General features: G+C 39.3%; 1 protein-coding gene across 3 annotated transcripts; it reads right to left on the reverse strand.

Moving 5' to 3' along the window:
• On the reverse strand, positions 1-25,333 carry EFHC1 (EF-hand domain containing 1). 3 transcript variants are annotated; one of them, XM_063440815.1, is made up of 12 exons: positions 25,173-25,333; positions 25,024-25,119; positions 24,800-24,959; positions 23,336-23,557; positions 22,532-22,819; positions 22,081-22,230; positions 21,041-21,233; positions 16,382-16,602; positions 15,350-15,490; positions 14,556-14,769; positions 13,683-13,820; positions 1-330 (listed from the first exon to the last, which is right to left on the reverse strand). In XM_063440815.1, exons 3-11 carry the CDS (start codon positions 24,860-24,862, stop codon positions 13,684-13,686), a joined length of 1,629 nt encoding a protein of 542 aa, XP_063296885.1. In that variant the 5' UTR covers positions 24,863-24,959; positions 25,024-25,119; positions 25,173-25,333; the 3' UTR covers positions 1-330; position 13,683. The 3 variants fall into 3 exon arrangements, with proteins under 3 accessions (XP_063296885.1, XP_063296886.1, XP_063296887.1); XM_063440816.1 differs by having other exon boundaries at positions 25,024-25,053; positions 25,096-25,333; XM_063440817.1 differs by having other exon boundaries at positions 25,096-25,333.
• Positions 25,334-26,326: the final 993 nt, after the last annotated feature.

Consider the following 26,326-nt stretch of genomic DNA (forward strand, 5'->3'; position numbering starts at 1 on the left):
TTCAGTTTCATTTTTATTAGGTACAAAACAAACTATCTATAAATCCTGGACAGAACACATTAAACTGGCCTAACCATAAAATGAAATAATGGTGGACAGAAAAAGAGTTAATAACTGTTTAAAGAAATCAATACGTACAATAAAAATTGTAAAAGCTGTTTTTCACCCATTCCAGACAGACACTTTTACAAGGCTGTTAATGCAGAGGTTTGGAATTTTTATTTTAAAACCACGGCAAGAATAATTGTAGAATCTTCTCTACAGTTGGTCCCAGCATAAAAGCCTTTCATCATCATGTTGACCTGGTTGGTTTCTTGATGTACTGTGAGGCTGAGTAAAGAAGACAAATATATATATTTTTTAATCAATTACAATGTAATTTTCAGCTTCAGCACGTGTACATGTAGCCCATTTTTTTTATTGGGGTGAAGGCAAAGGAGGATGGTTACCAACACCCATTCCTCACCAAACCCACCTTTTCAATATCCCGCACATTTTGTCTTGGAACTAAAAACTGGACTCTAGATCTGTTTTGAGTTTTATATACCGGAGACGGGGTTTAGTGAACACTACGCATTATTCACTATATGTGTAATTATGGAGAACTGAAAAAAAGAGAGCACGTATCTTATGCAAAAACAAATAGTTTGAAAAAGAGCAAAGTAAAGGAATTTCCCCATTCTCACCCAAAACAAAAGATTTTTTTCCTTTCAGTTCTCTGGAATCTGTGTAGTGATGTGAAATTGCTCAGATTAACTTTGCTGTGAACTTTGCTATTTTTATATTTATTCATTAAAGGTTTCTAAACCGAACCATGTCTCCTCAGCACATCCGAGATTTATCACATCCTCTTTTTTAATGAGTCACGTTGGGTACTTTTGAGAGTTCAAAGGACAATGATAGCAGCACATACTCTCCTTTGCAAACATTTTCCAATCTGCACCCATTTTTCACTGAGTTCTTTCCTGTTGTCCTTTTACAGGTGCCCAATCACAATCTACTCTGGGTTTTAGCTTCTCACCATTGGTTGTAAATGGCTGAGAAGCAGATTCAGATGGGTTCACAGTCCAATTTATGTGAGTTTGTCTCTTCTGATTTTTATCTGTGAATTGGCATTGAATTAATATATTCATAAAATTTTTTAAATTAAATTGACCCACTTCTCCCTAGCACACTACATATCTGTGTAATTTAAAAAAAAAAAAAAACATCCTGGTTTTGCTACATCCTGTTTTCCAGTTCACTCAGCTGCCATATGCGCGTTGGATGTGGAAGACCGTACCAGGTCCATTTAATGTCCATTCTGCTCTCGAACCAGCAATTCCATCTCACTCATTGCATACTAGTTTTAGCAGGGAGTCCTATGAATACTGGTATTCTAATGGAATCTTTCTGGAGTTCTTAATAAAATCTCCAGACATTAGAATATCCAAAGTCATTTTTATTTCATTTAATCCACTATCACACAAATATCTAGAAGCAATCACTTCGGTCTGCCGTGTTAACATTTTTGAAAAAGATTTGCTGTTAATCATTCAATATTTATTTTATTATGAAAGTGGGGGTAGGACATAAATATTCTTTACTTGAATAATGAGATGGTGTGGATATGAGAACGGTCTTCTGTTAACATGGTATTAATCAGTATGTCTACTGTTCTGGTGTTTAACCCCTTAAGGACACATGACATGTGTGACATGTCATGATTCCCTTTTATTCCAGAAGTTTGGTCCTTAAGGGGTTAATAGAGCTTTTTTTGGTGTAAATTATATATTGTATGTATATTTTTGTTTTTAAATTCTATTCTAGAGCATTTAAAGGAACAATTATATATTTTGGGCATGATTCCAACCAATCTGTTTAGGTATAAGGTAGCCCTCAAACATGTAGCATACACAACTTTTTTTTTTTTTCTTCTGCAAGTATAATGAAGGCTAATTTAGTGTTGTGCACAGTTAACCGAAAAGAGGAGATTAAATGAAGTGCACCTGGTGGCATCCAAAAGCTGACCCTCTTGCAATAGTTTGTCAGGTTTAGGGAGTCTTTAAATTAGAGTAGCACGGGGGCTAAATACTCCCTTGTGCGTCTCCTCCTTGTCCAACTTAATGCCTCCCAACATTTCAAATGGACAAAGAGGGACACTTTAGTTTTAGTGGTGTGAGTGGGGATGGGGCCAAGGGCAGGGCTGTTCTGAGACATTTTAGGTGGCTTAGTAATAATAGTGAGTAAAATGTAATCTTGATCAAGAACAATGTATCTTCTTTACACAGACTGATTTCCAAACACATTTATTATACTTTAAAGACACATTACTGGCAGTATTAGTGGTGTGGAGCTGTGTTATACACTCACACACTAACAATATGAAGCTCCTGGGACGGGATTTAAACCTAAAGACACTTTGAAGCTACGCAACTGTACACCTTTAGAACAATCCTCAGAACCCACAAAGAGGCCAAGATTTAAATGGATTCTTTAGTGTAAGGAATAAAAAGTTGCATTCCTTACAGTATAGAGCAGTGTTTCCCAACCCAGTCCTCAAGGCACACCTACCAGTCCAGGATTTAGGGGTGACCCAGTTGTGTCTAAGGTGTTTTTTCTTTTTTATCTAAAAACACCTTAGACAAAACTGAGTAATCCTTAAATCCTGGACTGGTAGGTGTGCCTTGAGGACTGGGTTAGGAAACACTGGTATAGAGCCTTCTGCACCCAAGCATTTAGGCGACCTGGAGTGAGGTATACTCCCGGAAAAGCCATTAGAACCAGAATGCCCAAAGGGTAGATCCCTAGATGTAGAACTACACCTCCCATTATGCTTTGCATGCCTTTAGCAAGCTGTAATTTTACAATATTCTGGGGATCTACCTTTTGGGCACCCCTGCACTAGAGGCTGTCTTAGAACTGTAACCTAAACATTGCAGTTTCTCTAAAACCGCCATGTTTTACATTGAAGGACTAAAGGGGGACAGGGACCCTGCACCCAGACCACTTCAATTAGATAAATTGGTTTGGGTGCTTATAGAGTCCATTTAATGCCATCCCTTCTTTAGCAGAGATGATGTTATCACTAGGTCAGTCATTGTTATGGAGATACCTGGGAGCTAGTTGGAATATTAATAAATCCTGGCTCCTGATGTCCCTGGTATAGATCAGTAGTTTACACCAGGAACATTCTAAAGCAGGAACCAATACTGTTATATAAACCGTCATTACTAGTTTCTTTAAGAATAATTACTGAGGAACATTTATTAATCCAGCAGATTAATTCACTGAACCATGAATTGCTGGGGATTCACTGGGAACTTACAATTTTACACTAAAATAACCAAGCTGGAACAAAAACTGAATTAGAAATGTTGGCTTTTTCAGCTCGTACTTTGGAATTTCCTGGTCAGTATTTGGCAATCATCAGTTAAAATAAATAACTCTGCGGGTCTTCAATCAGTCTCAGGATTCATGGAGCTTCAGCCAGTTAGTGATCTAATGATGTTCTATAGCCGATGTCTACCTTCTCACAAATAGCTTCCCACTCCCTGTCTTTATCCAACCAAGATTCTTCCATTTTATGTTTGTATCTACTCTTAAATTGAACTTTATACAAATGTCCCAGCTATAAAACATTTTATGCTGTGATGTGCAAAAGATGTACCTATGCATTTCACAAAACCCAGGGAGAGGAGTGTGACGGGTTAAAAATGTCAATATATCAGAGGGGATTAGGCTTAGCTCATCAGGATATTTTTCATTTTTTATTTAACAGTTGTCACTTGTGCTAGGAAGATACTTCTCGTCTGATTGGCTGCTCATTTGTACTCATCCCACAGAAGTTCTTGTGTGCCTTGGTTGTGCTACATTTTTGGAATGTTAAAATAGATGTGTACATGTAAAAGGCCTCGCTATATCCGCTAGATATTCACCCTTTTTATTTCAGTCCCTGTGACAGCAGCATTGTTTCCAGCTGCCTCGGACATTGCTCACACTGGGATTTAGTCACAGCGGACACATGCCAAGACTTTCTAAAGTAGTCTGTATGTCCCTGACTGCTGCTATGATTCACTCCATAAGTATGATTGCATTTCCAATTTAAGGTCCAAGCCACGTCAGCTTGAATGATGCTGAACATCTTAAGTGAATCTCTTCTGCAGAATCTGAGTCTGTTCTCATCTGAGACTTGCTTTCTCTCTGTGTAACATACATGCAACAAATCATCTTCGAAAATCGGAATCCACTGGATGATATAGGGAGGGTCCATTTACTTCCAGAGTAGGGGTGACCAATGTGTTGTGGAACCACAACGTCCATCATATTTTGCCAGCATAAAGGCCTGAAAAGCAATGTGGAAGTTGTGGGTTTTTCAACAGCTAGGGGGGCTACTTTTGCTATAGTCGAACTGGAGATTTTTTTTTTTTTCCAAATCAGCTATTTTTTGCCTACATTTTGCAAATGCATTTATTTATTTATTTTTTTTATTAAAGGACCACTATAGTGCCAGGAAAACATACTCGTTTTCCTGGCACTATAGTGCCCTGAGGGTGCCCCCACCCTTAGGGACCCCCTCCTGCCGGGCTCTGGAGAGAGGAAGGGGTTAAAATCTTACCGTTCTCCAGCGCCGGGCGGGGAGCTTTCCTCCTCCTCTCCTCCTTCCTCACGACGTCATCGGCTGAATGCGCATGCACGGCAGGAGCCACGCGCACATTCAACCGGTCGCATAGGAAAGCATTTACAATGCTTTCCTATGGACGCTGGCGTGTTCTCACTGTGATTTTCACAGTGAGAAGCACGCAAGCGCCTCTAGCGGCTGTCAATGAGTCGGCCACTAGAGGCTCTGGAGGCATAGCAGTTTCTCTGAAAAAAAAAGGGTTAACCCTTGCTGGACCTGACACCCAGACCACTTCATTAAGCTGAAGTGGTCTGGGTGCCTATAGTGGTCCTTTAAATGAGCTCCACAGCAATATAACTCCAGTAGTGTCTTTAAACTACAATAAATGTGTTTAGAAATCAGTCTGTGTAAATAAAATCCATTGTCCGTGTTCTAAATTACATTTTTATTTGCAGAAATTGCAGAAATTGTTATTAGTAAGTCACCTGAATTTTCTCAGAACACCCCCGCACCTGACTGCTATAACTGGCTGCTTCCTGTTCACTCAAAGAATATCTCTCTATGTCTATTTAAAGTAGTTTTATAAGCGGATATATTGCGATTTTCTATTCTGTGCTATTGTTCTCTTGTCTAACAGGTCCTACAGCATCATACCCAGTCTTGTCCCTTCTGATGCTGATTTGTAAAGTCTTGGGGATTTACGACTAAACTTTGACTTGTAGCAAATTAAAGTCCGAACTACAAAATTCAGGCTAAAAATAGTCGAGGTGTGACTATAGCTGAATTGAAGATTTCTCCAGATCAGTTGTGCATGGTAACAGAAATTATATGACTATATATCCTTTTTTGTTCCTTGCCCATCTACAGGTGGTACTAAGCCTGGTCTCTATATTGCTAAGGGGCTTCTTATCTGTCGAGAGGCTATTCACGAATGTGTATAAACAAGTCTGCATAACTACGTTCTTGCTAATGATTTTGTATCTCGGTGTATTTTTTTAATACTAAGCCACTGCTTCATTTAATGCATTAGTTTACCAGTAGGCTATGGCTTGTTTTTCTGACAATAAAATGTCAGTATTAACTAAAGTAATTACAATTATTGTAATATTCACATAGTTGCGTCCACACGCAACTATGTTAATATTATCAACAATCAAATTATCTGACCCCTGATCAATCAAGCTGTTGCAAAACTAGTCACTTAAGACTGTATTTTTATGTATATGCTACTATCCCTTTAAAGACTGTGAGAACCAGCTAATAACTGTATTTGTGTATTGCGCGAACGAGAGCATTCGTATGCTGGCGGCAAGAAAGCCACCAACATTCATACAGTAGTTTCACGAACAGTGAATTTCAACACTGTTCGTGGAACGAACTAACTACCGAATGGGAGACCACACACAAGAGGTCGTGTGGCTCCCATTAAATATTGCAACAATGTTTCCTTCAGTAATTATCGAGATTCAGGGTGGCTGCCATTCGGCTACCGACCACGCGGCGGTCAGCCATCTTGGGTCCTTTGTTAGCCCAGCGGTATTTGGTCGTTGAGCGCCTGGAACTAAAATCGTCTACTCGACGGCACAAATACCGCTGGACTTCCAGGCCGTTCGGGAGCACCGGCCCTTCGGTAGTTTGTTCCCCTATTTGCAGTTGGTATTTTGAATATGAATGTGAAATAATATGTAGTTCGTACGGTGTTCGGTTAGTTATGCTGGGATCTGAGCGGTACTTTCACGAAATGCGTGCTCAGACCCCAGCTATCAACCGAACGTTCATTCGTTAATATAAGGTGAATAATGTAAAAGTTATATATTTTTATGTGAAATGTCGGTTCTGCTGCACGGAGGGATAATCTACTTAACTGGATATTCCAGTTGGAGTATCCCTCTCGTCCAGCAGTGCATGATGGGAGAAATGTCCAGGTTGTTAAGTTCCCCATGTAGTCCCCTACTGTTCAACCCCTGTAATGTCAGTAGGGAAACCCCTTGCATGGGGAATCCCATAAATACTGTGACCTGTGATTAAAATCTCAGTTGACTCCCAGCCTATGTGTCGTCTAGTTCTTGGGAAGGAAGGATTTATACAACGCTACCGGGATTATTGTATGCTGTACTTATTTGCCTGGATTATTTTATGCTGTTCCTGTTACCCAGCGGAGATACCGTGAATCATACTACCTCTCCACTACAATTTAGCCGAACGGCGGCCACCCTGAATCTCGATAATTACTGAAAGAAACATAATTACTGAAGCAATATAATTACTGAAGCAATATTTAATGGGAGCCACACGACCTCTTGTGTGTGGTCTCCCATTCGGTAGTAAGTTCATTTCACGAACAGTGTTGAAATTCACTGTTCGTGAAACTACTGTATGAATGTTGGTGGCTTTCTTGCCGCCAGCATATGAATGCTCTCGTTCGCGCAATACACATATACAGTTATTAGCTGGTTCTCACAGTCTTTAAAGGGATAGTAGCATATACATAAAAATACAGTCTTAAGAAGCTAGTTTTGCCACACAAGCAATTGGCATGGAACAAGGAGACTTAACTGAAGCTATTTTCCTTGATTTTGCCAAGGCCTTTGACACAGTGGACCATGGCATTCTTTTGCAAAAGCTTAAAAACTCAGGCATTGGTGATCGTCCGCTAAGCTGGTTTTGAACATATGTTTCAGACGGATTGCAATATGTGGCCATTTCCGATAGCGCCTCCCTCCCTCTTGCAGTCAGGTGTGGTGTTCCCCATGGCTCCATACTTGGCCCCCTGCTATTCACATTATTTAAAAATGATCTGCCTATCGTATGCAAATCCTCAACTGTTCACATGTATACAGACGACACTGTAATCTACGCTAGTAAACCCAAGCTACCGCAGCTTGAGGCTGTGCTCCAAAACCAATTCACAGAGGTAGAAAAGTGGATAGCGGATAACAAACTCTTCCTAAACACTGACAAAACTGTTACAATGATCTTTGGAACTGTGCCTAAATTACGTAAACTACAAACTCAACAACTATGTATCAGAACAAATTCAAATAGCACACTGACGCAGTCTGTTCTTTTAAATATCTAGGTATGTTGCTAGACCCCAATCTATTCTTTGGCCTTCACATTGAAAAAATCTCTTCAAAACTAGGTGCCCTGTACAGAAACAAATCCTGCCAAAGCCCTACAGTAAGGAAACCGATAGTGCAACAAATGCTAATGCCGGTCATTGATTATGGGGATGTCGTTTATTCACCCGCACCGCAAACCCACCTTAATAAACTCAATACGTTATATAATTCATTCTGCTGCTTTGTACTAGAATGAAATTACTTGACCCACCACTGTGACATGTTAAACGAGCTAAACTGTCTGTCGCTGGAATCCCGACGCACTCTTCATATTTCCAGCCTTGTGCATAAGAGCATTTCTGGGAAGCTCCCACCCTACCTGAGTAGAATGCTCTCCCCGGCTATTCCCACCGCCTATAACCTCTGATCCAGTGCTAGCACGATATTTAGCATACCGCAATACAAAAAGAATGTCTCAACTCTCATTTTCCTACAGAGCACCGCAATTATGGAAAACCTCAGGGACACATTCAGATCTTCATTCAATCTAAAATCATTTAAGAGATCTATGGCAACATACCTCAGCACAGAATGCACCTGTCATGGTTGAATATATTTATTACGTGTTATGTATTAAATTTATATATATGTGTGTATTCTTTGTATATTGTATTTTTGTAATATTGTATGCTACTGTAACAATGCAATGTTTTGTGGACCCAGGACATACTTGAAACGAGAGAAATCGCAATGTATCCGTCCTGGTAAAATATTAAAAAAAATATAATGCCAACATATTGAGCGGCGCTGTACAATTGGTAAGACAAGACAAACAAAGTAAATTCTAATTAATCATGACTGATATTCGGGAAGAGTAGGTAAAGTAGGCCCTGCTAACGCATGCAGGTTTTTTTTTTCACTAAACTCTATATTGTAGTAAATTAAAATAAAACAACAAAATATAGGCAAAAACAGTTCATCAGGAAAAATTCTCCTGTTTTAGTAATAACTTGGCTGTTTCAGCATCAATTTTACAATTTTACAATTAAGAATTTAATGAGTAAACCTGATTAATTTACAAGCACTATACAAAATGTCAGGAATTCCACCAGGTGCTCTTCGCAACATACATTTAAATGAAGACAGAAAAAAAAAATAACAAAAACAAAATGCCATGAGCAATATAATGGTAAAGTAAAACTACGGGAATAATTAGAAGCTTAAAGGGACACTCCTCTGCCCACATACAAAATAAATAAAAAATCACTGCTTAGTAGCTATACCCAAAATGAAAACTTGCATGTATTTAATTATGCTTTTTAAAAAAATTAAATAAAAAAAATTAGGTATATCTAAAAACAGCTTGCAAACGTTGCTGTTCTGTCTTTGCAAGCCTTTCCCTTCTAACCCTGCCCAGACTTTCTGTGGCTGTCCAATCACAACCTTCCCAATGCAGTTCAATGACAAGTCTTTGCAAGGCAAGTGTTCTAGGCAATTGCTGCCTCTTGAGTTCAGTGCAAATAGCCTACCCAAACCAGGAAGTAACAGGATGAGTTGTATGCTTGAAAGACCGGAGGGGTGTACCCAGTATAATTTATAAAAGTGTAAATTTCTATTGAAATCTGCACTTTTTGCATAATGAAATAAAGAGGACACACTCTTCACACATAACGTTTTTCAGCAAGCTAAAGTGGTCTGGAGTGTCCCTTTAATAGTTAGTACAGGTTGGTGCATACAACCTAATACAGTACGTAACCAAATGAATAGGGTGCAAATAGTTTGACCCCTAGTGGTCACAAGTAAAAGACATTTATTTTTTATAATTAGACGATTTACTGCATTGTCATATTAACGTAACTTTAAGTGCAGCTTGAGTTTTTGCTCGGAGGAATTTTACATCTAGTGGTGTGTGTACGTCAAGTGACTCATGATGTGGTGCAGACGTATGGAAAGTACAATAAAGTATGTGCCCTATAGCAGTTCTAAAACAAGCTACTGAGATTAAAAAAAGCAAATAAGCAGCTAATCATGTAGAGGTGGAGGAATGTCCTTAGTACAGGAGGCCGGTTATGTGAGTTCTGTAAAGGTTTTTAAAGTTCGAAAAATGTTAAAATGTAGACCGTTTTTATGTACTCTCTCAGATAAAACACACATACAGTGCCATGAAAAGTAATTTACACCTTCATGATTTCTGCAAATTTAGCATATTTGTCACACTTAATGGTATCAGATATTCATATACCATGTACTATAAGACAAAGTGTAATCGTATAAACCCAAGATTCGTTTTTTTAAATGTTCGTTTGATTTATTGTCATGATACCTATTGATGATCCTCCTACTTTCCACTGTAAAGCTGCCCATTTATTACAATGTGCATATTCTGGCATCTTTATATAGCGTCCCATGCTTACGTGACACATGAACATGATGATAGACAGTGAGAGTTTTCTACTACCCTTGTAACACTCAGCTCACAGCCCTGTCATGGTTCCTATTGCGGTTTCTGAGAGAGCATTTTTGTGTCCGTTTATCAGTTGGTATTTTGACCCGGCTAGGCCTCATTTATCCAGCTGTCTTGTCGCCCAGGAACTTGGCTTGTTTTTGTGCTACTCTATATCCCTCAGCGTGTTTGTTCTTTGCCTGTTCTCAGGTGGTTCCAGCTATCTAGTCAATTTCCCACCATTGACAGGCCTTCAGAGTATTTGCTCCATTAGCTACTCAATCTGCCATTTAACCAAATGTAATTGGTCAGTGTATTCGTGTATAGCAGACATACCAAGGCTTGAACTGCTGCCAGACCAACCAAATTTTCTGGCAAGACAGGAGGCTTCATATTTGCTTATCTTTCCTTACTGAAACCTCCAGCAGCAAAGAAACAGTTAAAGGGACACTGTAGGCACCCAGACCACTTATGCCCATTGGAGTGGTCTGGGTGCCAACTCCCACTACTCTTAACCCTGCAAGTGTAATTATTGCAGTTTCTTATAAACTGCAATAATTACCTTGCAGGGTTAACTCCACCTCTACTGGCTGTCTACTAGACAGCCACTAGAGGGCACTTCTGTGTCCATATTACAGGAAACCTGTGCTAGAGCATCGCTGGTTGTCCTCACACTGTGTGAGGACCTCCAGCGTCGCTCAATTCCCCATAGGAAAGCATTGAATATAATTTTCAATGCTTTCCTATGGAAAGCTCTAATGCGCATGCGCGGCATTGCCGCGCATGCGCATTAGGTCTCCTCAGCCACCGGGCGGGATCAGTCTCGCCCACCGGCTGACGTAATCACTGGGAGGAGCGGCGAGCAGAAACCACCACCGAGGTACATCGTCGGGGTCTCAGGTAAGTGACCTGAAGGGGTTTTCACCCCTTCAGCTACTGGGGGATGGGTGGTGGGAGGGAGAGGGAACCTGCAGTGCCAGGAAAACGGATTGTTTTCCTGGCACTGGAGTTTCCCTTTAATAATAGATAATCAAAAATCAACCAATCAGAGAGCATGACAGTAGTATGTATTGTAATCAGGCTCCTCCCAACTCCTCTTTCTTTGCTGCTCGCCTCCCAGGTGAGTCTAATTATAGTCTCCTACATTTTGACTTTTATTCATATATGATATATTTGTGGTCTTATTATATTATATTAGTTTTTTCTTTTACACTTCAACTAACTTCATATAAGTACTTGTTAAATCATTGTCCATTCAATTTTACTGTTTGGCAGTTTTATACTGCTGCCCTATCCTCTGATGTGCTCTGGACCTCTACATATTGTGCCTGCTCCCTTTATAGAGCTGCACTGCCGCCGTGCTAGTCAGTGGGGGATTTTACACTCATTCCCGGCCTAACCCCTGCAGCCATCACATTAGGTAGTCAGAAGTCCAACCAGCCCATTTGTATGCGTAATTTTTGTGACGTGAAGGCTTTCCCGCCCTTTTTGTTTGCAGCGGCCATCTTACGCTCGCGCTGCACTTTCCCGCCTTTTTGCCATTCGTAAAGTGCAGAATACTACAGGACGGTTGCAAGCTCTGCCTGCTCCTATTCTAGTGATCAGGTAAGTTCTTATTTCACATTTAATAGTGTATTTCCTCTACTCCAATCCATTACCATGTATTCTTAGTGCTATATATTTTCTTTATTGCAGATTTCTGCCAAACGAACACTGTGCAATTCTGTGGCTGACCACCACATATTAAATTGATTTACTATTCAATGCACACAGGTGACCCCTGTAAATTTTTTTTTTTTTGAGCCTTACAATTGGGTGATCCCCTATTTATTTATATCTAAACTCGCTAACCAGAGATATATTTTGTGGGTGACTCCCACTGCATCAATTTGACTTTTCAATCCACTTTATTACACCAATATTTGTGGGTGATCCCCACCTATGCTATATAAGTGGCTGACCCCACTTTCCTTAATATCCACTTTATTTACGTTGGGTGACCCCACTTATTATTCATCGTGGGGTAACCCCACCAATATCTGGGTGAACCCCAATATTCCTACATACATATTACTGGGTGATCCCCATTTGCTACTGGTGAACCCAGTCATTTTATATATCTGATCTTATTTTCAAATATATACTACTTTGTTTTATAGCTTGTATATAGTTATTTTCATACATTTATTATAGAATGTCTGAACAATCAGACCCTGCAATCTCCGCTGAGCTTCGTGCTTGGCTCTGCTCCGCTATAGCGGATTCTATGCCTAAGGCTATAGCAGCCTACCATGAGCAACCTTTAAGCGTCTCACAAACTCCTGCTCATGCAGATTCTGATTCAGACAATTCTCATATGTCAGATCATGAGGAAGTCCCACGCAAGTGCCCTTGGAAAGGGGACTGTTCGTCAGCGGGCAAAGGTAAAGCACCCGCTAAATCTGTCAAGATATCTTTAACACCACCTGTGTTACAAAATTTAGACCCTCTAGAGGGTTCTACTTCGCACCAGGATCTCCAGGTTCTGGACGAATATTATGCCGACTATTCGGATGAGGATCTCAAGGTGAATATGCCCCGAGATTACTCCTGAATTCGATCCTCTATAGGTCACATTTCTAACTAAATCGGCACAAGATAAACTCTTGGATATTACCGGACCATTGATCCAAATTTTTATATTGGCTGAAGAAGCTCTTACGAGCAGTGAATTAGACCCGCACATGGTGCGCGAGTGGGCTCAAAGGGTGTTGTTCAAAATAGACGCCAAATTGGTCGACCTTAGCAATAAAGAATTAGGTCCAGACGCAAATGGTCTGCTCTTTGAGGATAGTTTCCTCCCCCTTGCCAAAGCAAAAAAGGGTTAAATACTCTATTAACACTTACCTTTATTCCAGTGCAGAGGTCCCTCAGTACTGGCTTGGTCTCCTCCTCCCATAACGTCACACAAATGGAGAACCTAATGCACTTGTGCGGCGAGTGCTGAGCACCCAATAGAGCTTTCCAATAGGAAACCAGTGACTCAATGCTTTCCCATGGGGCTATGGAAAACACTGCACGTGAGGACGTCCAATGTCCCTTCACAGAGTTAAACTCGTTTAGAATGCAGGAAGTGCCTCTTGTAGCTGCCTGGAAGACAGCATCTAGAGGTTCTCTGAAACTGCAGTGTTTTACATTGCAGGATTAAGGGGACAGGGGCACCTCCCCCAGACCAATTCAATGAGATGACGTGGTGTGGGTGTCCCTTTAAGCACCATTACAAATAACATGTGAGCTTTTTAAAGTATCAAATTGGTAACACTGTTTTTAGTCTATAAGAGAAAGCTGTATTATATTTTATATTATAAATATTATATTTTAAACCTCTAAGGAAGATGCTGCAATGGCAATTCCTTCCGCAGTGTTCAACACACATTATGTATTTTTACATTGAAATTATTTCAATATTTTTTTATTTGCATTTATTCTTTCTGTCGAAAGCATGTGCCCATCATATTTGACCCCAGTGACAGATTAGGAATGTCCCAGTAACACATATTGTGCCTGACTCTAAACATACTAAGGACACAACTATTACCTTAAAACGTTCCCTCAGATGGATGCAGATGTCTCTGCAGCGAATCTAGTACATCAGACGGGTAAGCATCAGCATGTTCCTTCAGATAGTTTAAGACATACTCGTCAGCATCCATGATGATAAATCTGTGGCTGAAAACTAAATAAAAATAAAAAAAATTTAAATGTTATATATATATATATAAATTTTAAAAAATGACAATGGATTAACACATATTACACATATTGCACAGACAACAACTTAGCTGGCACTTTTTCACCAAGTTATCCAATCAAAGTTTGCAACCATTTAAAAAAATGTTTGTGATCATGAGGTTTATTTACTAACCTTTATTTTTGGACCAAAATATATAATGCAAATGGCGGCGTTACTAACAGGAAAAACACTGACTCAACAGAATTAGAGAATCTCTCCAGTTAAGTTATTTTAGTCAACATATTGCCAGCTAGAGAAGAGACTAATGAATACTGGAGGAGTAATAATAAGACTCCAAGGACATAACTCCACATATTATCACCTCCAACATTGGGAGGTTTACAATAGAGAGGTGTTGAGCAGGCACTGGGGGAAGGGATGTGCCACTGATGCAACTTCCATCACTGGCGGTGACTTAAATGGGGTGGCACTGAATGGAAAGGTGTTAGGTCCTCCAGCGGAACAGTTGTGTCAGTTTGGCGTCAATGCAAGCCTCCAGGCCGGCCTCACATACAGCCGATCATGCAGAGAGCACCACTGAAGCATTCTCTACGTGATCCTAGTGTACTGTACACAATGCAAGCACAACGAATGGAGATTAATCAGGACGTTGAGCCTATATATATTTATATATATATATATATATAGAGAGAGAGAGAGAGAGAGAGGGAGAGTTACCTTCAACAACAGCTCCAATGTAAAAATCTGCAGGACTGTAGTATGAGGGGTTGTCTATCAAAGAGCCTTCTTTAGGTATTCTGGACCTTTCCAAGAATTTCCCTCCAATAATGCCAGAGTTACGAGTTGGCTTCTCGAAAATACTGATCATATCATCAGACAGGTAGTAGGAAAGGATGAAGTGACGGCCTTTGTCTTCGGGGTTCGGTGATTCCTATGAAACAATTGTTATGATCTGATTATACCAGTGTTGTTATGTTGTAGTTGGAATGGTATTGTAGCTAAAAAAGCATAGAGACATAGAATGTGACGGCAGATAAGAACCATTCGGCCCATCTAGTCTGCCCAATTTTCTAAATACTTTTCAATACTTTCACCTTTAAGCTCCCAGTCATACACAAACTGACCATTTATGCATGTTGCCCTAGTACCCCAGAGTCTGATTTTTTTTAAACATTTCTTTTTTTTACTTTTACTTTATCTGAGCAAATCACAGCGTGTGGGCAGTTGCTCAGTTGACCACCATGTTTGGTTGAAGGAAATGTATCTTTTTTTAAAAAGGGCCCTGAAAATGTGTCCCTGTGGGATTGCTATAGATCTAATAGTTAAGGCTAAGCCGTGGTTTTGAACAGATAAATGAAAATCCAGAGGTTGTCTTCTTTTCTTTTCTGAGGTCTATAGGCAGAATTCCTTGTAAATCACAGGATACGCAATAGCGTCACTCATTACTGACTGATCGAAGAGGCACTCAAACTGTTTTACTTGTTGGCAGTGAGTCATTAAGATTAACTTACCAGTTGAGCTGCATATCGCAATACTTTATGGTCGTTTTCTAACATTTTAATGACGTTTTTCTTGGGAGGCTTGGGAACCAGAGAGAGGCAGTTCTGAATAGAGTCCTCAAGTAATCCAAACCCATTGTATGGAGGGAACTCCTGAATAATAATAAGGGATAGGAAGAGTTACAATGAACACATGTAGGTCCAATACCATTCTCGGAGAAACTCAGAGAAGATGCACATGTAAAGACACAGATCACCATACAGAATGATGTACAACTTGATGACTTTGGAAGTGATGGATATGCATCCACATTGCTAATTGGTAACAACATAACCAGAAACAATACTTTTTCCCCCCTTAGGATTCAGTTACCTCTATGCAACGTAAATTAGTTATAGAATTAGACCATTGAATCTGTCCTAGCTAATGTAAATAAATCTATCATTGTAATGATGAAAATTTCAAACCGATTGACATGAACAGATGATATGAATAGCAGCAACACCTATTGATGTCACTTTAGCAGATGACAGAGGGAGAACCCAACCAGATTTTAACGGTTGCTCTAAACTTAACTTCCCTCTATCTGCTAAGAAAAACATTTTAATTTTGTAATATTTTGATAGTTTTTTTAAATATTGGTTTTTTTTATTTATAATAATTTTTTTGATTTTTAATGTGTTGAAAAACGATTTAAATAAGTTTACCCTTAAAAAATTATCATTTGGAAAGTTAAGGGACAGTTTGGAAAGCTTATCGAACAATATGAAAGTGAGGATGCAGTAATTAATACGAAAAAGGCTACATAACTTTTATGGAAATGAAATTAAAAATAGACATTGGGTTTATTCACTAAATCAGTAATTGCTGAGAGTTCACAAGGTAGTTGCAATTTTAGCCCAAAATAGCAAAACTGGGAAAAAAAATCTCCATTATCATCTTTGTGGTCTAGCTATTTTTTTGCCTAAAATTTGCATTTCTTGTCAAATAATAACTATCATTTTTCTAAACTTATATATTTTGTTACTGAAGGTTATTTTTACCTGGATAATTTCTTCTTCAAGCTTCTTTTTGACATCAACAGGTTGGAAGTTGGAGATGCCGAGGTTGTGGTGATAGAATTCTTTAGTAAATTCATCACAGTCGTGTAGGAGAAACTTGCGCCCAAGAATAGTAATATAGTCCCCAACTACAAAATCTTTGGGTGAATACCATTCGGTAACTTCCTGATTTGAGATTTCAAGCACAGACTGAGGAAAGGTATCTGTGTGGACAATCAGTCATTTATTACAGAACATAATGGATACATAATGACATTACAAATCATGATCCACATTTTTTTTCCTTTGTGTCTGCTTGCTTTATACATTAAAAAAGGACAACACTTGCACATTCTTCTACATTCATTCTAACTATCCTTATAGTGCCCAGTAAGCAAGATACAGGATGGCATGGAATTGTAGTTAAATAAAGTTTGGCCACTTGGCATAATGTTTCCTATAATGAGCAAGTAAAAAAAATATATAAAATAATATAAATCAGTGCCAACACTAACTGCAATGCATGCATATAATCAGATTTATGAAAACAGCGGTTTTGACTTAAGGAATAATTGTACATTGTTGTGATTGATGGCGCAGGGATGCAAAGTCAAATCACACAATTTTCAGTCTATACTGGTTTATCACAAGAGGGAGCGAATTTGACAGATCAGTGCTCTTACAGACCCAGTGAGAACGCCCATGTGGCTTTGGAGATAATCACAACTTCATTCCTTGCTATACCTAAATTTTATACAACTTTTCATAGAAAAGTATTTGCAGGCATAAACTAAACTACAAACCATTTCCTACGATTAGGTCATTGTTGTTAGGTGTGATTTTAGTAAATTTGAATTCAAAGTAAATTTCATATCTCCAGAAAGAGCATTATACGTAAATCCAGCAGAGGTCACTGTTGCAGTAGAAGAGGACACATCAGAACAGGGTTTGTGCAAGACACAGGTTTTATTTCGTAAAGCACAAATCACATATTTTTATTATTATTTTATTATTTATATAGCGCCATCAGATTCCGTAGCGCTGTACAATGGGATTATATGTACCATGTACATATAATTGACAAGGTAAGTGTACATTTGAAGCCATTATATTTCAACTGGAAAAAAGTGGATAGTTTCTGAGCCTTGGTGGCTGAGTGGCATGGCTGAGCCTAGATGTAATCAGTGGAGCTAACAGAAGGAGAAATAAAAAATCCTTGGCTGTTTGATTAACAGTTGGGGGTGTTACCCAACAGATTTTTAAAAGTGCTGATATATCATAGAAATCGGTACTTTCATAAAGTACAAGTAAGATGGGATACCCATTACTCATAAAGCACATCAGCATCATAGTGGGGGAAAAAGGTTTAAAAAATAATATCCAGAAGTATTACTTTACTGAGAGGGTAGTGGATGCATGGAAGAGCCTTCCAGCTGAAGTGGTAGATGTTAACACAGTAAAGGAGTTTAAGCATGCGGGGGATAGGCATAAGGCTATCCTAATTATAAGATAAAGCCAGGGACTAATTAAAAGTATTTTTAAAAAATTGGGCAGACTAGATGGGCCGAATGGTTCTTATCTGCCGTCACAGTCTATGTTTCTATGTTTCTATCAGCAAGCTGAAATGCATTATGGGTGGAGTGGTTCTTTTAAACTTTGCCTTTTTGCCTTCTTACTTTCTTGCTACAAATTATATATATATACAGTTGCAAGAAAAAGTATGTGAACCCTTTGGAATTATATGGATTTCTGCACAAATTGGTCATAAAATGTGATCTGATCATCATTTAAGTCACAACAATAAACAATCACAGTCTGCTTAAACTAATAACACACAAAGAATGAAATGTTGCCATGTTTTTATTGAACACACCATGTAAACATTCACAGCGCAGGTGGAAAAAGTATGTGAACCCCTAGACTAATGACATCTCCAAGAGCTAATTGGAGTGAGATGTCAGCCAACTGGAGTCCAATCAATAAGATGAGATTGGAGGTGTTGGTTACAGCTGCCCTGCCCTATAAAAAACACACACCAGTTCTGGGTTTGCTTTTCACAAGAAGCATTGCCTGATGTGAATGATGCCTCGCACAAAAGAGCTCTCAGAAGACCTACGATTAAGAATTGTTGACTTGCATAAATCTGGAAAGGGTTATAAAAGTATCTCCAAAAGCCTTGCTGTTCATCAGTCCATGGTAAGACAAATTGTCTATGAATGGAGAAAGTTCTGCACTGCTGCTACTCTCCCTAGGAGTGGCTGTCCTGTAAAAATGACTGCAAGAGCACAGCGCAGACTGCTCAATGAGGTGAAGAAGAATCCTAGAGTGTCAGCTAAAGACTTACAAAAGTCACTGGCAAATGCTAACATCCCTGTTACCGAATCTACAATAATTAAAACACTAAATAAGAATGGATTTCATGGGAGGATACCACAGAGGAAGCCACTGCTGTCCAAACAAAACATTGCTGCACGTTTACAGTTTGCACAAGAGCACCTGGATGTTCCACAGCAGTACTAAATATTCTGTGGACAGATGAAACCAAAAGTTGAGTTGTTTGGAAGAAACACACAACACTAAGTGTGGGCGAAAAAGAGGCACAGCACACCAACATCAAGACCTCATCCCAACTGTGAAGTATGGTGGTGGGGACATCATGGTTTGGGGCTGCTTTGCTGTGTCAGGGCCTGGACGGATTGCCATCATCGAAGGAAAAATGAATTCCCAAGTTTATCAAGACATTTTGCAGGAGAACTTAAGGCCATCTGTCTACCAGCTGAAGCTCAACAGAAGATGGGTGTTGCAACAGGACAATGGCCCAAAGCATAGAAATAAATCAACAACAGAATGGCTTAAACAGAAGAAAATATGCCTTCTGAAGTGCCCAGTCAGAGTCCTGACCTCAACCCAACTGAGATGCTGTGGCATGACCTCAAGAAAGCGATTCACACCAGACATCCCAAGAATATTGCTGAACTGAAACAGTTCTGTAAAGAGGAATGGTCAAGAATTACTCCTGACCGTTGTGCATGTCTGATCTGCAACTACAGGAAATGTTTGGTTGAAGTTATTGCTGCCAAAGGAGGTTCAACCAGTTATTAAATCCAAGGGTTCACATACTTTTTCCACCTGCACTGTGAATGTTTACATGGTGTGTTCAATAAAAACATGGCAACATTTCATTCTTTGTGTTTTATTAGTTTAAGCAGACTGTGATTGTCTATTGTTGTGACTTAGATGATGATCAGATCACATTTTATGACCAATTTGTGCAGAAATCCATATCATTCCAAAGGGTTCACATACTTTTTCTTGCAACTGTATATATATATATATATATATATATATATATATATATACATACAAAATATATACCCTGTATATGCAGTGCTTTAACCAAGTGTTAAAAGATTATATATATATATATATATATATATATATATATATAAATATATAAGTATATATATATATATACACACACACACACACACCCATCCCCCTCAACAACAAAAAATTAAAGTAGACCACCTAGGTGCTTCCCAGAGCTGAATTTATCAAAAGACCAAGACGAGAGAAACTCTGCGATTTCTTCAATATATTTCAAAATAAAAACATAAACGTTTTAAGCATCCTGGGTATTTATCACAATCTTGATAAAGACCCAGGAGGGTCAAAACATTGATATTATTATTTATTTTCAATTTGACAATTTTTATTGAATCAAAGGATTAAAACTGTCATCTGGGTACAGAAAGGAAGAGGGTTTACACAGTAACTGCGGTGGGTCCACGATTACAATAAACATTTTTTTTATTATACATCATGAATGTTATCCTTTTCACAATTTACCACCTTTAGTAAGTACATTTATCCTAACATATGGGGAAGAAATGTCTGGTTCCAGTACCTTATGATACCAATCGTGTTGTGAAAATCCCACATCCCAACCCCTCCCTATAAACAGGCCTCAGAACTCTGAGTAGCAGCGAGTAATCTTATGATATTGCCAGGGGCTTGGTTGTTGCCCAACAGTTCCTCTCTGGCCCCATCTTTCCCAGAGGTGACCCTGTTACTTGGATCCCATTGTTCAATCCTTTCCTGTCTCCTCTAGGTAAGTGTGTTGGTGGTATAGTGGTAATGGGCTGTTTACTATGTAACCCTGTACGACCTTGTTGACTCTTTTTTTTTTCCCTTACTACTTACATTAATACAAAACATCTTTGATAAAGGAAAGCTAAGAATAAATATAGAAGTGTATAACTATGTACACTATGGATCACCGCTGGTCTCACATAAGGACAAAGCCATCACCTGGAATTAGTCTCCCATGTGGCGTTCACCAATCTTGTGTTTTTTTTTTTTTGTGTCTTTGTTTGTCGCTAACTACTTTGTCGCCTTTGTGCTGTGCATTGGCGAACTATAGGGGGGGGGTATCAAGTGGTCTACAGCTCCCTCATGTATTCCCTTATAAACATTGACATTATTTTGAAATATATAAATATGTTGATGAAATCTCAGAGAGTGCTCTCGTCTTGGTCTATTGTTGTATACATTTATATATGTGTGTGTGTGTGTGAGCTTTATCTTTATAAAACAAATGCCACAAAGCTTTGCTATCACTTTAATTCATACTCCACCATTCAGGTACAGAGATGAGCTCACCTTTCAGGTCTTTCACATATTTTGGTAAGTGCTGTCTCTTCAGTAGCACCGGAAATTGGTCTCTGCCATCATTTCTTTCGTGCACTTCTCGAATTTCCACAGTGTCGTCCACGAGATAATAGTGTATAATTACTGGACGTGTATCGCCAAACATGCTCTTAGAGTCATCCCACAGGGCAAAAAAGCGCAGAACCTTTAAAAGTAACAAATGAGCTTCTATGCAAGGTTTCAGTTACACTTCACGTCAATCAGACTACAGGTTGTGTTGAACAATTTAAAATGATTCAAGAAAAGTAACGAACATGAATAACAAACATGATTTACTTGGGTTCAAACATGATCCCAGCAAGTACCTGGCCTCGTATTTCTGAAGTGCATCTTATTAAATCTTTGTGTTTTCAACATTTTCATTCCATGGTGTGCAGTTGGAATTTTACTGTATTATTCTATGCAACTCATAAACTTTTATTGAATCCTTGTTTTTATAGTTTCTTGGTGGACCCTCTTTTCCAGTTTTTAAGGAATTCCTGCATAATTCAATTTTACTCTGTTATATTTATTTGTTGTTTTTATAATTCCAGGACTGAAAAGCTTGGAGTCTGTATGTTGAGATTTCGGTTTTCAAAATGCTGCACATACAGAGATGTATCAGCTTGCTGCTAGAGGAATAAAGCAAATATTAGCACAATTATGAAAATCCACCCATCTATTCATTCCTATAAAGCTCCATGGTCCACATTCTCAGGAGGTCTAGCTAGTGGCTACGTGCTGGTGCTCATAACTCACATAAAGAGATTAATATTACATTTATAAAATAGGTAAATTACTTTTATATCTCTCATGGTGTGTTTTCATGTATCACAATTTAATTTCCTCATTTTGTTTATTTTCTTGATTTTCTGACTCAAGATGACTTGTGGGATAGCTCAATTACAATCAAATTCTCGTGTAGCTTCTCCAGTGCGTTATATCGGTTTACTATTATGCTGATATCTTGGCACCCAATAAAATATATAAAAAAACATATGAGGGAATGTTACCTTCCGGTCCATGGTGAGAAATTGCTTCAATTTGTCAAAGTCCGTTGGGGTGGTGAATGTTCGATTTGGCTGCTGGCGGAGTATTGTGTAGGGATCAGTAGGGATTTCTTCTGGTGGATTTAATTCAATTCCGTTGCTCTCCAGAAAATCCTGTTTGAGGCAAAAAAAAAGAGAATTTTCCTTACAATTAAGAGCAATATCTATATAGTGTTCTACTGGAATGGTTGCTATAACTCTATTGATAGGGTTAGCAAGACCTTACAGAAAGTATTTCCTAAAGTTTGCAAGCTTGAGAGCAGGGCTCTTCCTATAATCAATGCTTGATAAATCCCCCAGGGCTCCTAAAATTGTACCACTGTCTACTTGCTTCAAATGGAATTATACAGATATATGATACACAACCACTATTTTCCAACCCAATGATGTTCTTGAAATAGAGGATCTGCTTTACCTGTGTGAATTTGTCACAGCTCGCAATTCGAAACGTCCTTCCGTACAAAGTAATGTTGATGCCCACATTGAGGTCTTTCCAATGATAATGATCTCCAAAGTCATTCTTAGGGTGTCTCTGACGCCTGATAAACGTGCCTTGAGGCATACAAGCATTCTCCGACACAGGTTCCACCACAGATATGCTGTCATCTTCTAGATAGTAATACAGAGATACCTTTCGCACCCTGTAGCGCTCATCTTGAGAGATAGGGACAATCTCTTGGAAATAGGAATCGAATTTCAACACCTGAAACGTTAACGGATATTTTGATATCTTTGTGATTACGTTTTACCATGCAGACAGTTTAAAAATCGAAGTAAGAACAGAGGACAATAATTATGAAATAGCTAGAAACACTAATTATGTATGCAGATAAGATTAGTCTGCTTTCTCTATAACTAATTCTAATATATAATATATATAATATATATATATATAATTCTTATACCTGCTCTTAGTATACTGAAAACCCCATGTCTAACACCACTTCATGGGCAGGACAGTTTGGTCAAAGAGATCTCTCTGTATGCTAAGGAGGAGGTAACCCTAAACCCATGCAAAAAAATAGTTTTTGAAGAGAAACTACAGTAGCAAACCTTAAAGGAAATTGCATGCCTAATTTCTAATTCCCCTGTTCTAATTAGGTGTCCCTGTAAAATAAACCTACTATTTTGAAAACGTGCCATCACCAAAATGGTTCCACTAATTAATCACAGTATTAATTACAAACAAAATGATAGTGAGACCATAGGGTAATATTACCTTTTTGTCAAAAGCCACATGAGCTGGGATAAATGTGGAAGGTGGGGCCTGATTAGCCTGTCCATACGTCAGAGTAGGTCTCTTGTTGGCCAGTTCATCCAGCTCAGCCTGGGATAACTGGTTCACAGTGATAGGATCCCGTCCAACGCCTACAGTTGGAAGCAACGGACGACTGTATCCATTTCTGTATGCTAATGTCTGGGACCGATGGAAAGCAGATTTCTACAGAGAGAGACATGTTTGAGACATAAAAAAATAAGAAAAATTATTACACCACTCATGTTCCAATGAATGAACCAACGCAATCTTCCAAATATCAAGGTCTCACTTTTTATTGATACTTTTTTGGGGAATTTTAGAAATAAATGCAGTTAAAGTTGTCTATGTTGTCTATGTTGTTGGGTCTTTTTTTTATATTTTGCACAGAAATCTTCTTTCTTCCTCTGCCAGGAGCTCACTTCACCGCTGAACTCTTGAGTGCAATAGAGAGATCTGTTCAAGATCTCATGAGATTGTGACATCCTCCATGGCCAAACTCTTGCGATGCATGAGAAGTCTATTTTGACAGCTGTGAGGATTGACAAAACTTGATGATTCAGGCTCCACCTTTGACTGCGTTGGAATTTCATTTAAAAATCTGTTTTTTTTTGCCTTGTGAAATTCTCAGATGTCATATTGTTATGACCTGCATCCTTTAATGAGGCTCTTGTCATCTCCTTGGGGTCTTGGCAGAATTTGATTTTGCCGCTTGGTGTCCAGTGGCCGTGGGGTGAAGGGGATGGTGAGTTTTGTCAGGCAGAGGAAAAATACATAGGGCAAAGTAGTCCCTATTTTGAACTATGTTTTTGAAATATATTGAAGATGATAAAAAGAAGTACAGATTAGCAGTAAGGAAGACAAGGAGGTCAGCTCGAAGTAAGGTAAGTATAGGGTGACAGAGCCACTTAAAAAAGGAAATGCCACTGCTATTACATTTGTGCCAAACTCTAAAAAGTTATCTACAGATTTTCATATTTTAGTTTGAAACTGGCGGGTCTCTTTTTATTGTGATGTACATCAAAATAAAGGCAAACCCTGGCATACAATTAAAATCATGTGGGGATGCATGTACAGATATATATATATAGCTATATATATATAGATATTAATATATATATATATGGTATGATGGAAGGAAGATGTCCAAGCATGCATATGTGAAGGTGCCTTAATGAATAATCCTGTCACTCAGTCTACAAGATATAGAGCAGAAATCTACCCCATCCACCCACCCTGCACAGAAATCACTTGATTTACCCTTAATTGCCTGTTTTCAATCCCCATCCCCCAACCCCCAACCCCACACATATGGAGTGATTGCCCTGCTGGTGGGGTAAGTAGTTTCAGGAATAATCCCACACACTGACCCTGATTTCAGCGCTGAAAGGGTTAAGGAAGACATGCCCTCTAATGGGAGACACTTACCGTGGGGTCCCTGTAGGTGTTCCCAGGCAGGAATGGCAATCCATGGACTGGGTGAGAGGCCATGTCTGAATTCTAACTTGTCTTCTGCCTCATATACTGTGTATGGTGTGCAGGTTAATGATCCCCCTCACTCCCTGCTTGGCATATCACAGCTCTCTGTCTATCTAGTCCTCTGTCTAACCCTGTCCTGGTTCTGTATCCTAACCCTGTCTAGGTTCTGTTACCTAGCCCTGTCCTGGTTCTGTATCCTAACCCTGTCCTGGCTCTGTATCCTAGCCCTGTCCTGGTTCTGTGACCTAGCCCTGTCCTGGTTCTGTATCCTAGCCCTGTACTGGTTCTGTATCCTAGGCTAGCCCTGTCCCGGTTCTGTGACCTAGCCCTGTCCTGGTTCTGTGACCTAGCCCTGTCCCGGTTCTGAGTCCTGGCTCTGTCCCGGTTCTGAGTCCTGGCTCTGTCCCGGTTCTGAGTCCTGGCTCTGTCCTAGGGCTCCCAGCAGCTCAGGCCCTGTGTTTGTCTCTCCATACAGCTACTGATACTTTGTCTCCAGGTAGCGCAGACTCCTGTCTCCATGGTAACAGTAAACTTATTGCGGCCCGGCCCCTTAGAGATAGATGTAATGTAAACCAGGCGGCAGATATGGATACAGTGAATCCCAGTAACTGTAATGACACAATACACAGCTCTACTCACGGCTTTTCTGGCTAAAGTTCTTAATACACAGCTGAAACGTTGATTTTTAAGTCTTAAAATAAAAGTAAAAAGGTTTTATTCACAACTTGGATCACCCACACACTGACATGCATGGTTCTGCTCACTAAATCTTACATATATAAACAGGGCTAGGGAAAAAAAATTCGGCCTGGGCATATTTTAATCAGAGTGGGCTAGTGGGGGGGTGGCAGGGAGGGGGGCTGGTGTCATCACCGATGACAAGCACACCCATTCTAAACGTGAGCATGTCGATTCCCGAAAAAAAAATACAGAAAAAAACAGACTGCGCCAAATAAGAAATACTAATATTATATAGAAAAATATTGAGATATAACAGTATTAAAGAGGGACAGTATTATCTAGTATTATGTAGTATTTCTTATTTGGCGGAGTCTGTTTTTTTCTGTATTTTTTCCTTCTTCCTCTTGGGTTATTAGAGTATCCAAGTAACAAACCGTATTCTGCTGTTTTTGGAGTTACCGCTTTATCTCCCCTTCTTTTTTTTCATGTTGATTCAATACTTTTGTAGGTCAGCTCATGTGCAGGACCGGCGATTCCTATAGGCTAATTAGGTGGCCGCCTACGTCGCTTCATAAGGAGGCTTGCCGGCAATAAATGTATTGGTGGCGGCCATCTTGTTCCCGCCAATGCAGGCACTAGTGTTTGGTCATCGAGTGCATTTAACTAAAATCGGACACTCGACCTCGCGAACAATGCTGAACTTCCATCCCAGCCTGCGTTCATTTCTATACACCTTGGAAGAACACTGTTCGGTGGAATAATTCCCACGAATGAGGGACACATGATCAGCATACC

Source organism: Pelobates fuscus, chromosome 2, assembly GCF_036172605.1.
Source record: "Pelobates fuscus isolate aPelFus1 chromosome 2, aPelFus1.pri, whole genome shotgun sequence".
NCBI lineage: Eukaryota > Metazoa > Chordata > Amphibia > Anura > Pelobatidae > Pelobates > Pelobates fuscus.

Bases quoted from the DNA above. Each gene is read 5' to 3' on its own strand.
- EFHC1 (XM_063440815.1), bottom strand. From the start codon at position 24,862: ATGGCCTCTCACCCAGTCCATGGATTGCCATTCCTGCCTGGGAACACC. The intron at 22,231-22,531 runs GTAAAGCAGATC...TGCCTCAAACAG, and splicing joins GCTGTGACAAATTCACACAG to GATTTTCTGGAGAGCAACGG. The intron at 21,234-22,080 runs GTAACATTCCCT...TTACTTTTAAAG, and splicing joins TTCTCACCATGGACCGGAAG to GTTCTGCGCTTTTTTGCCCT.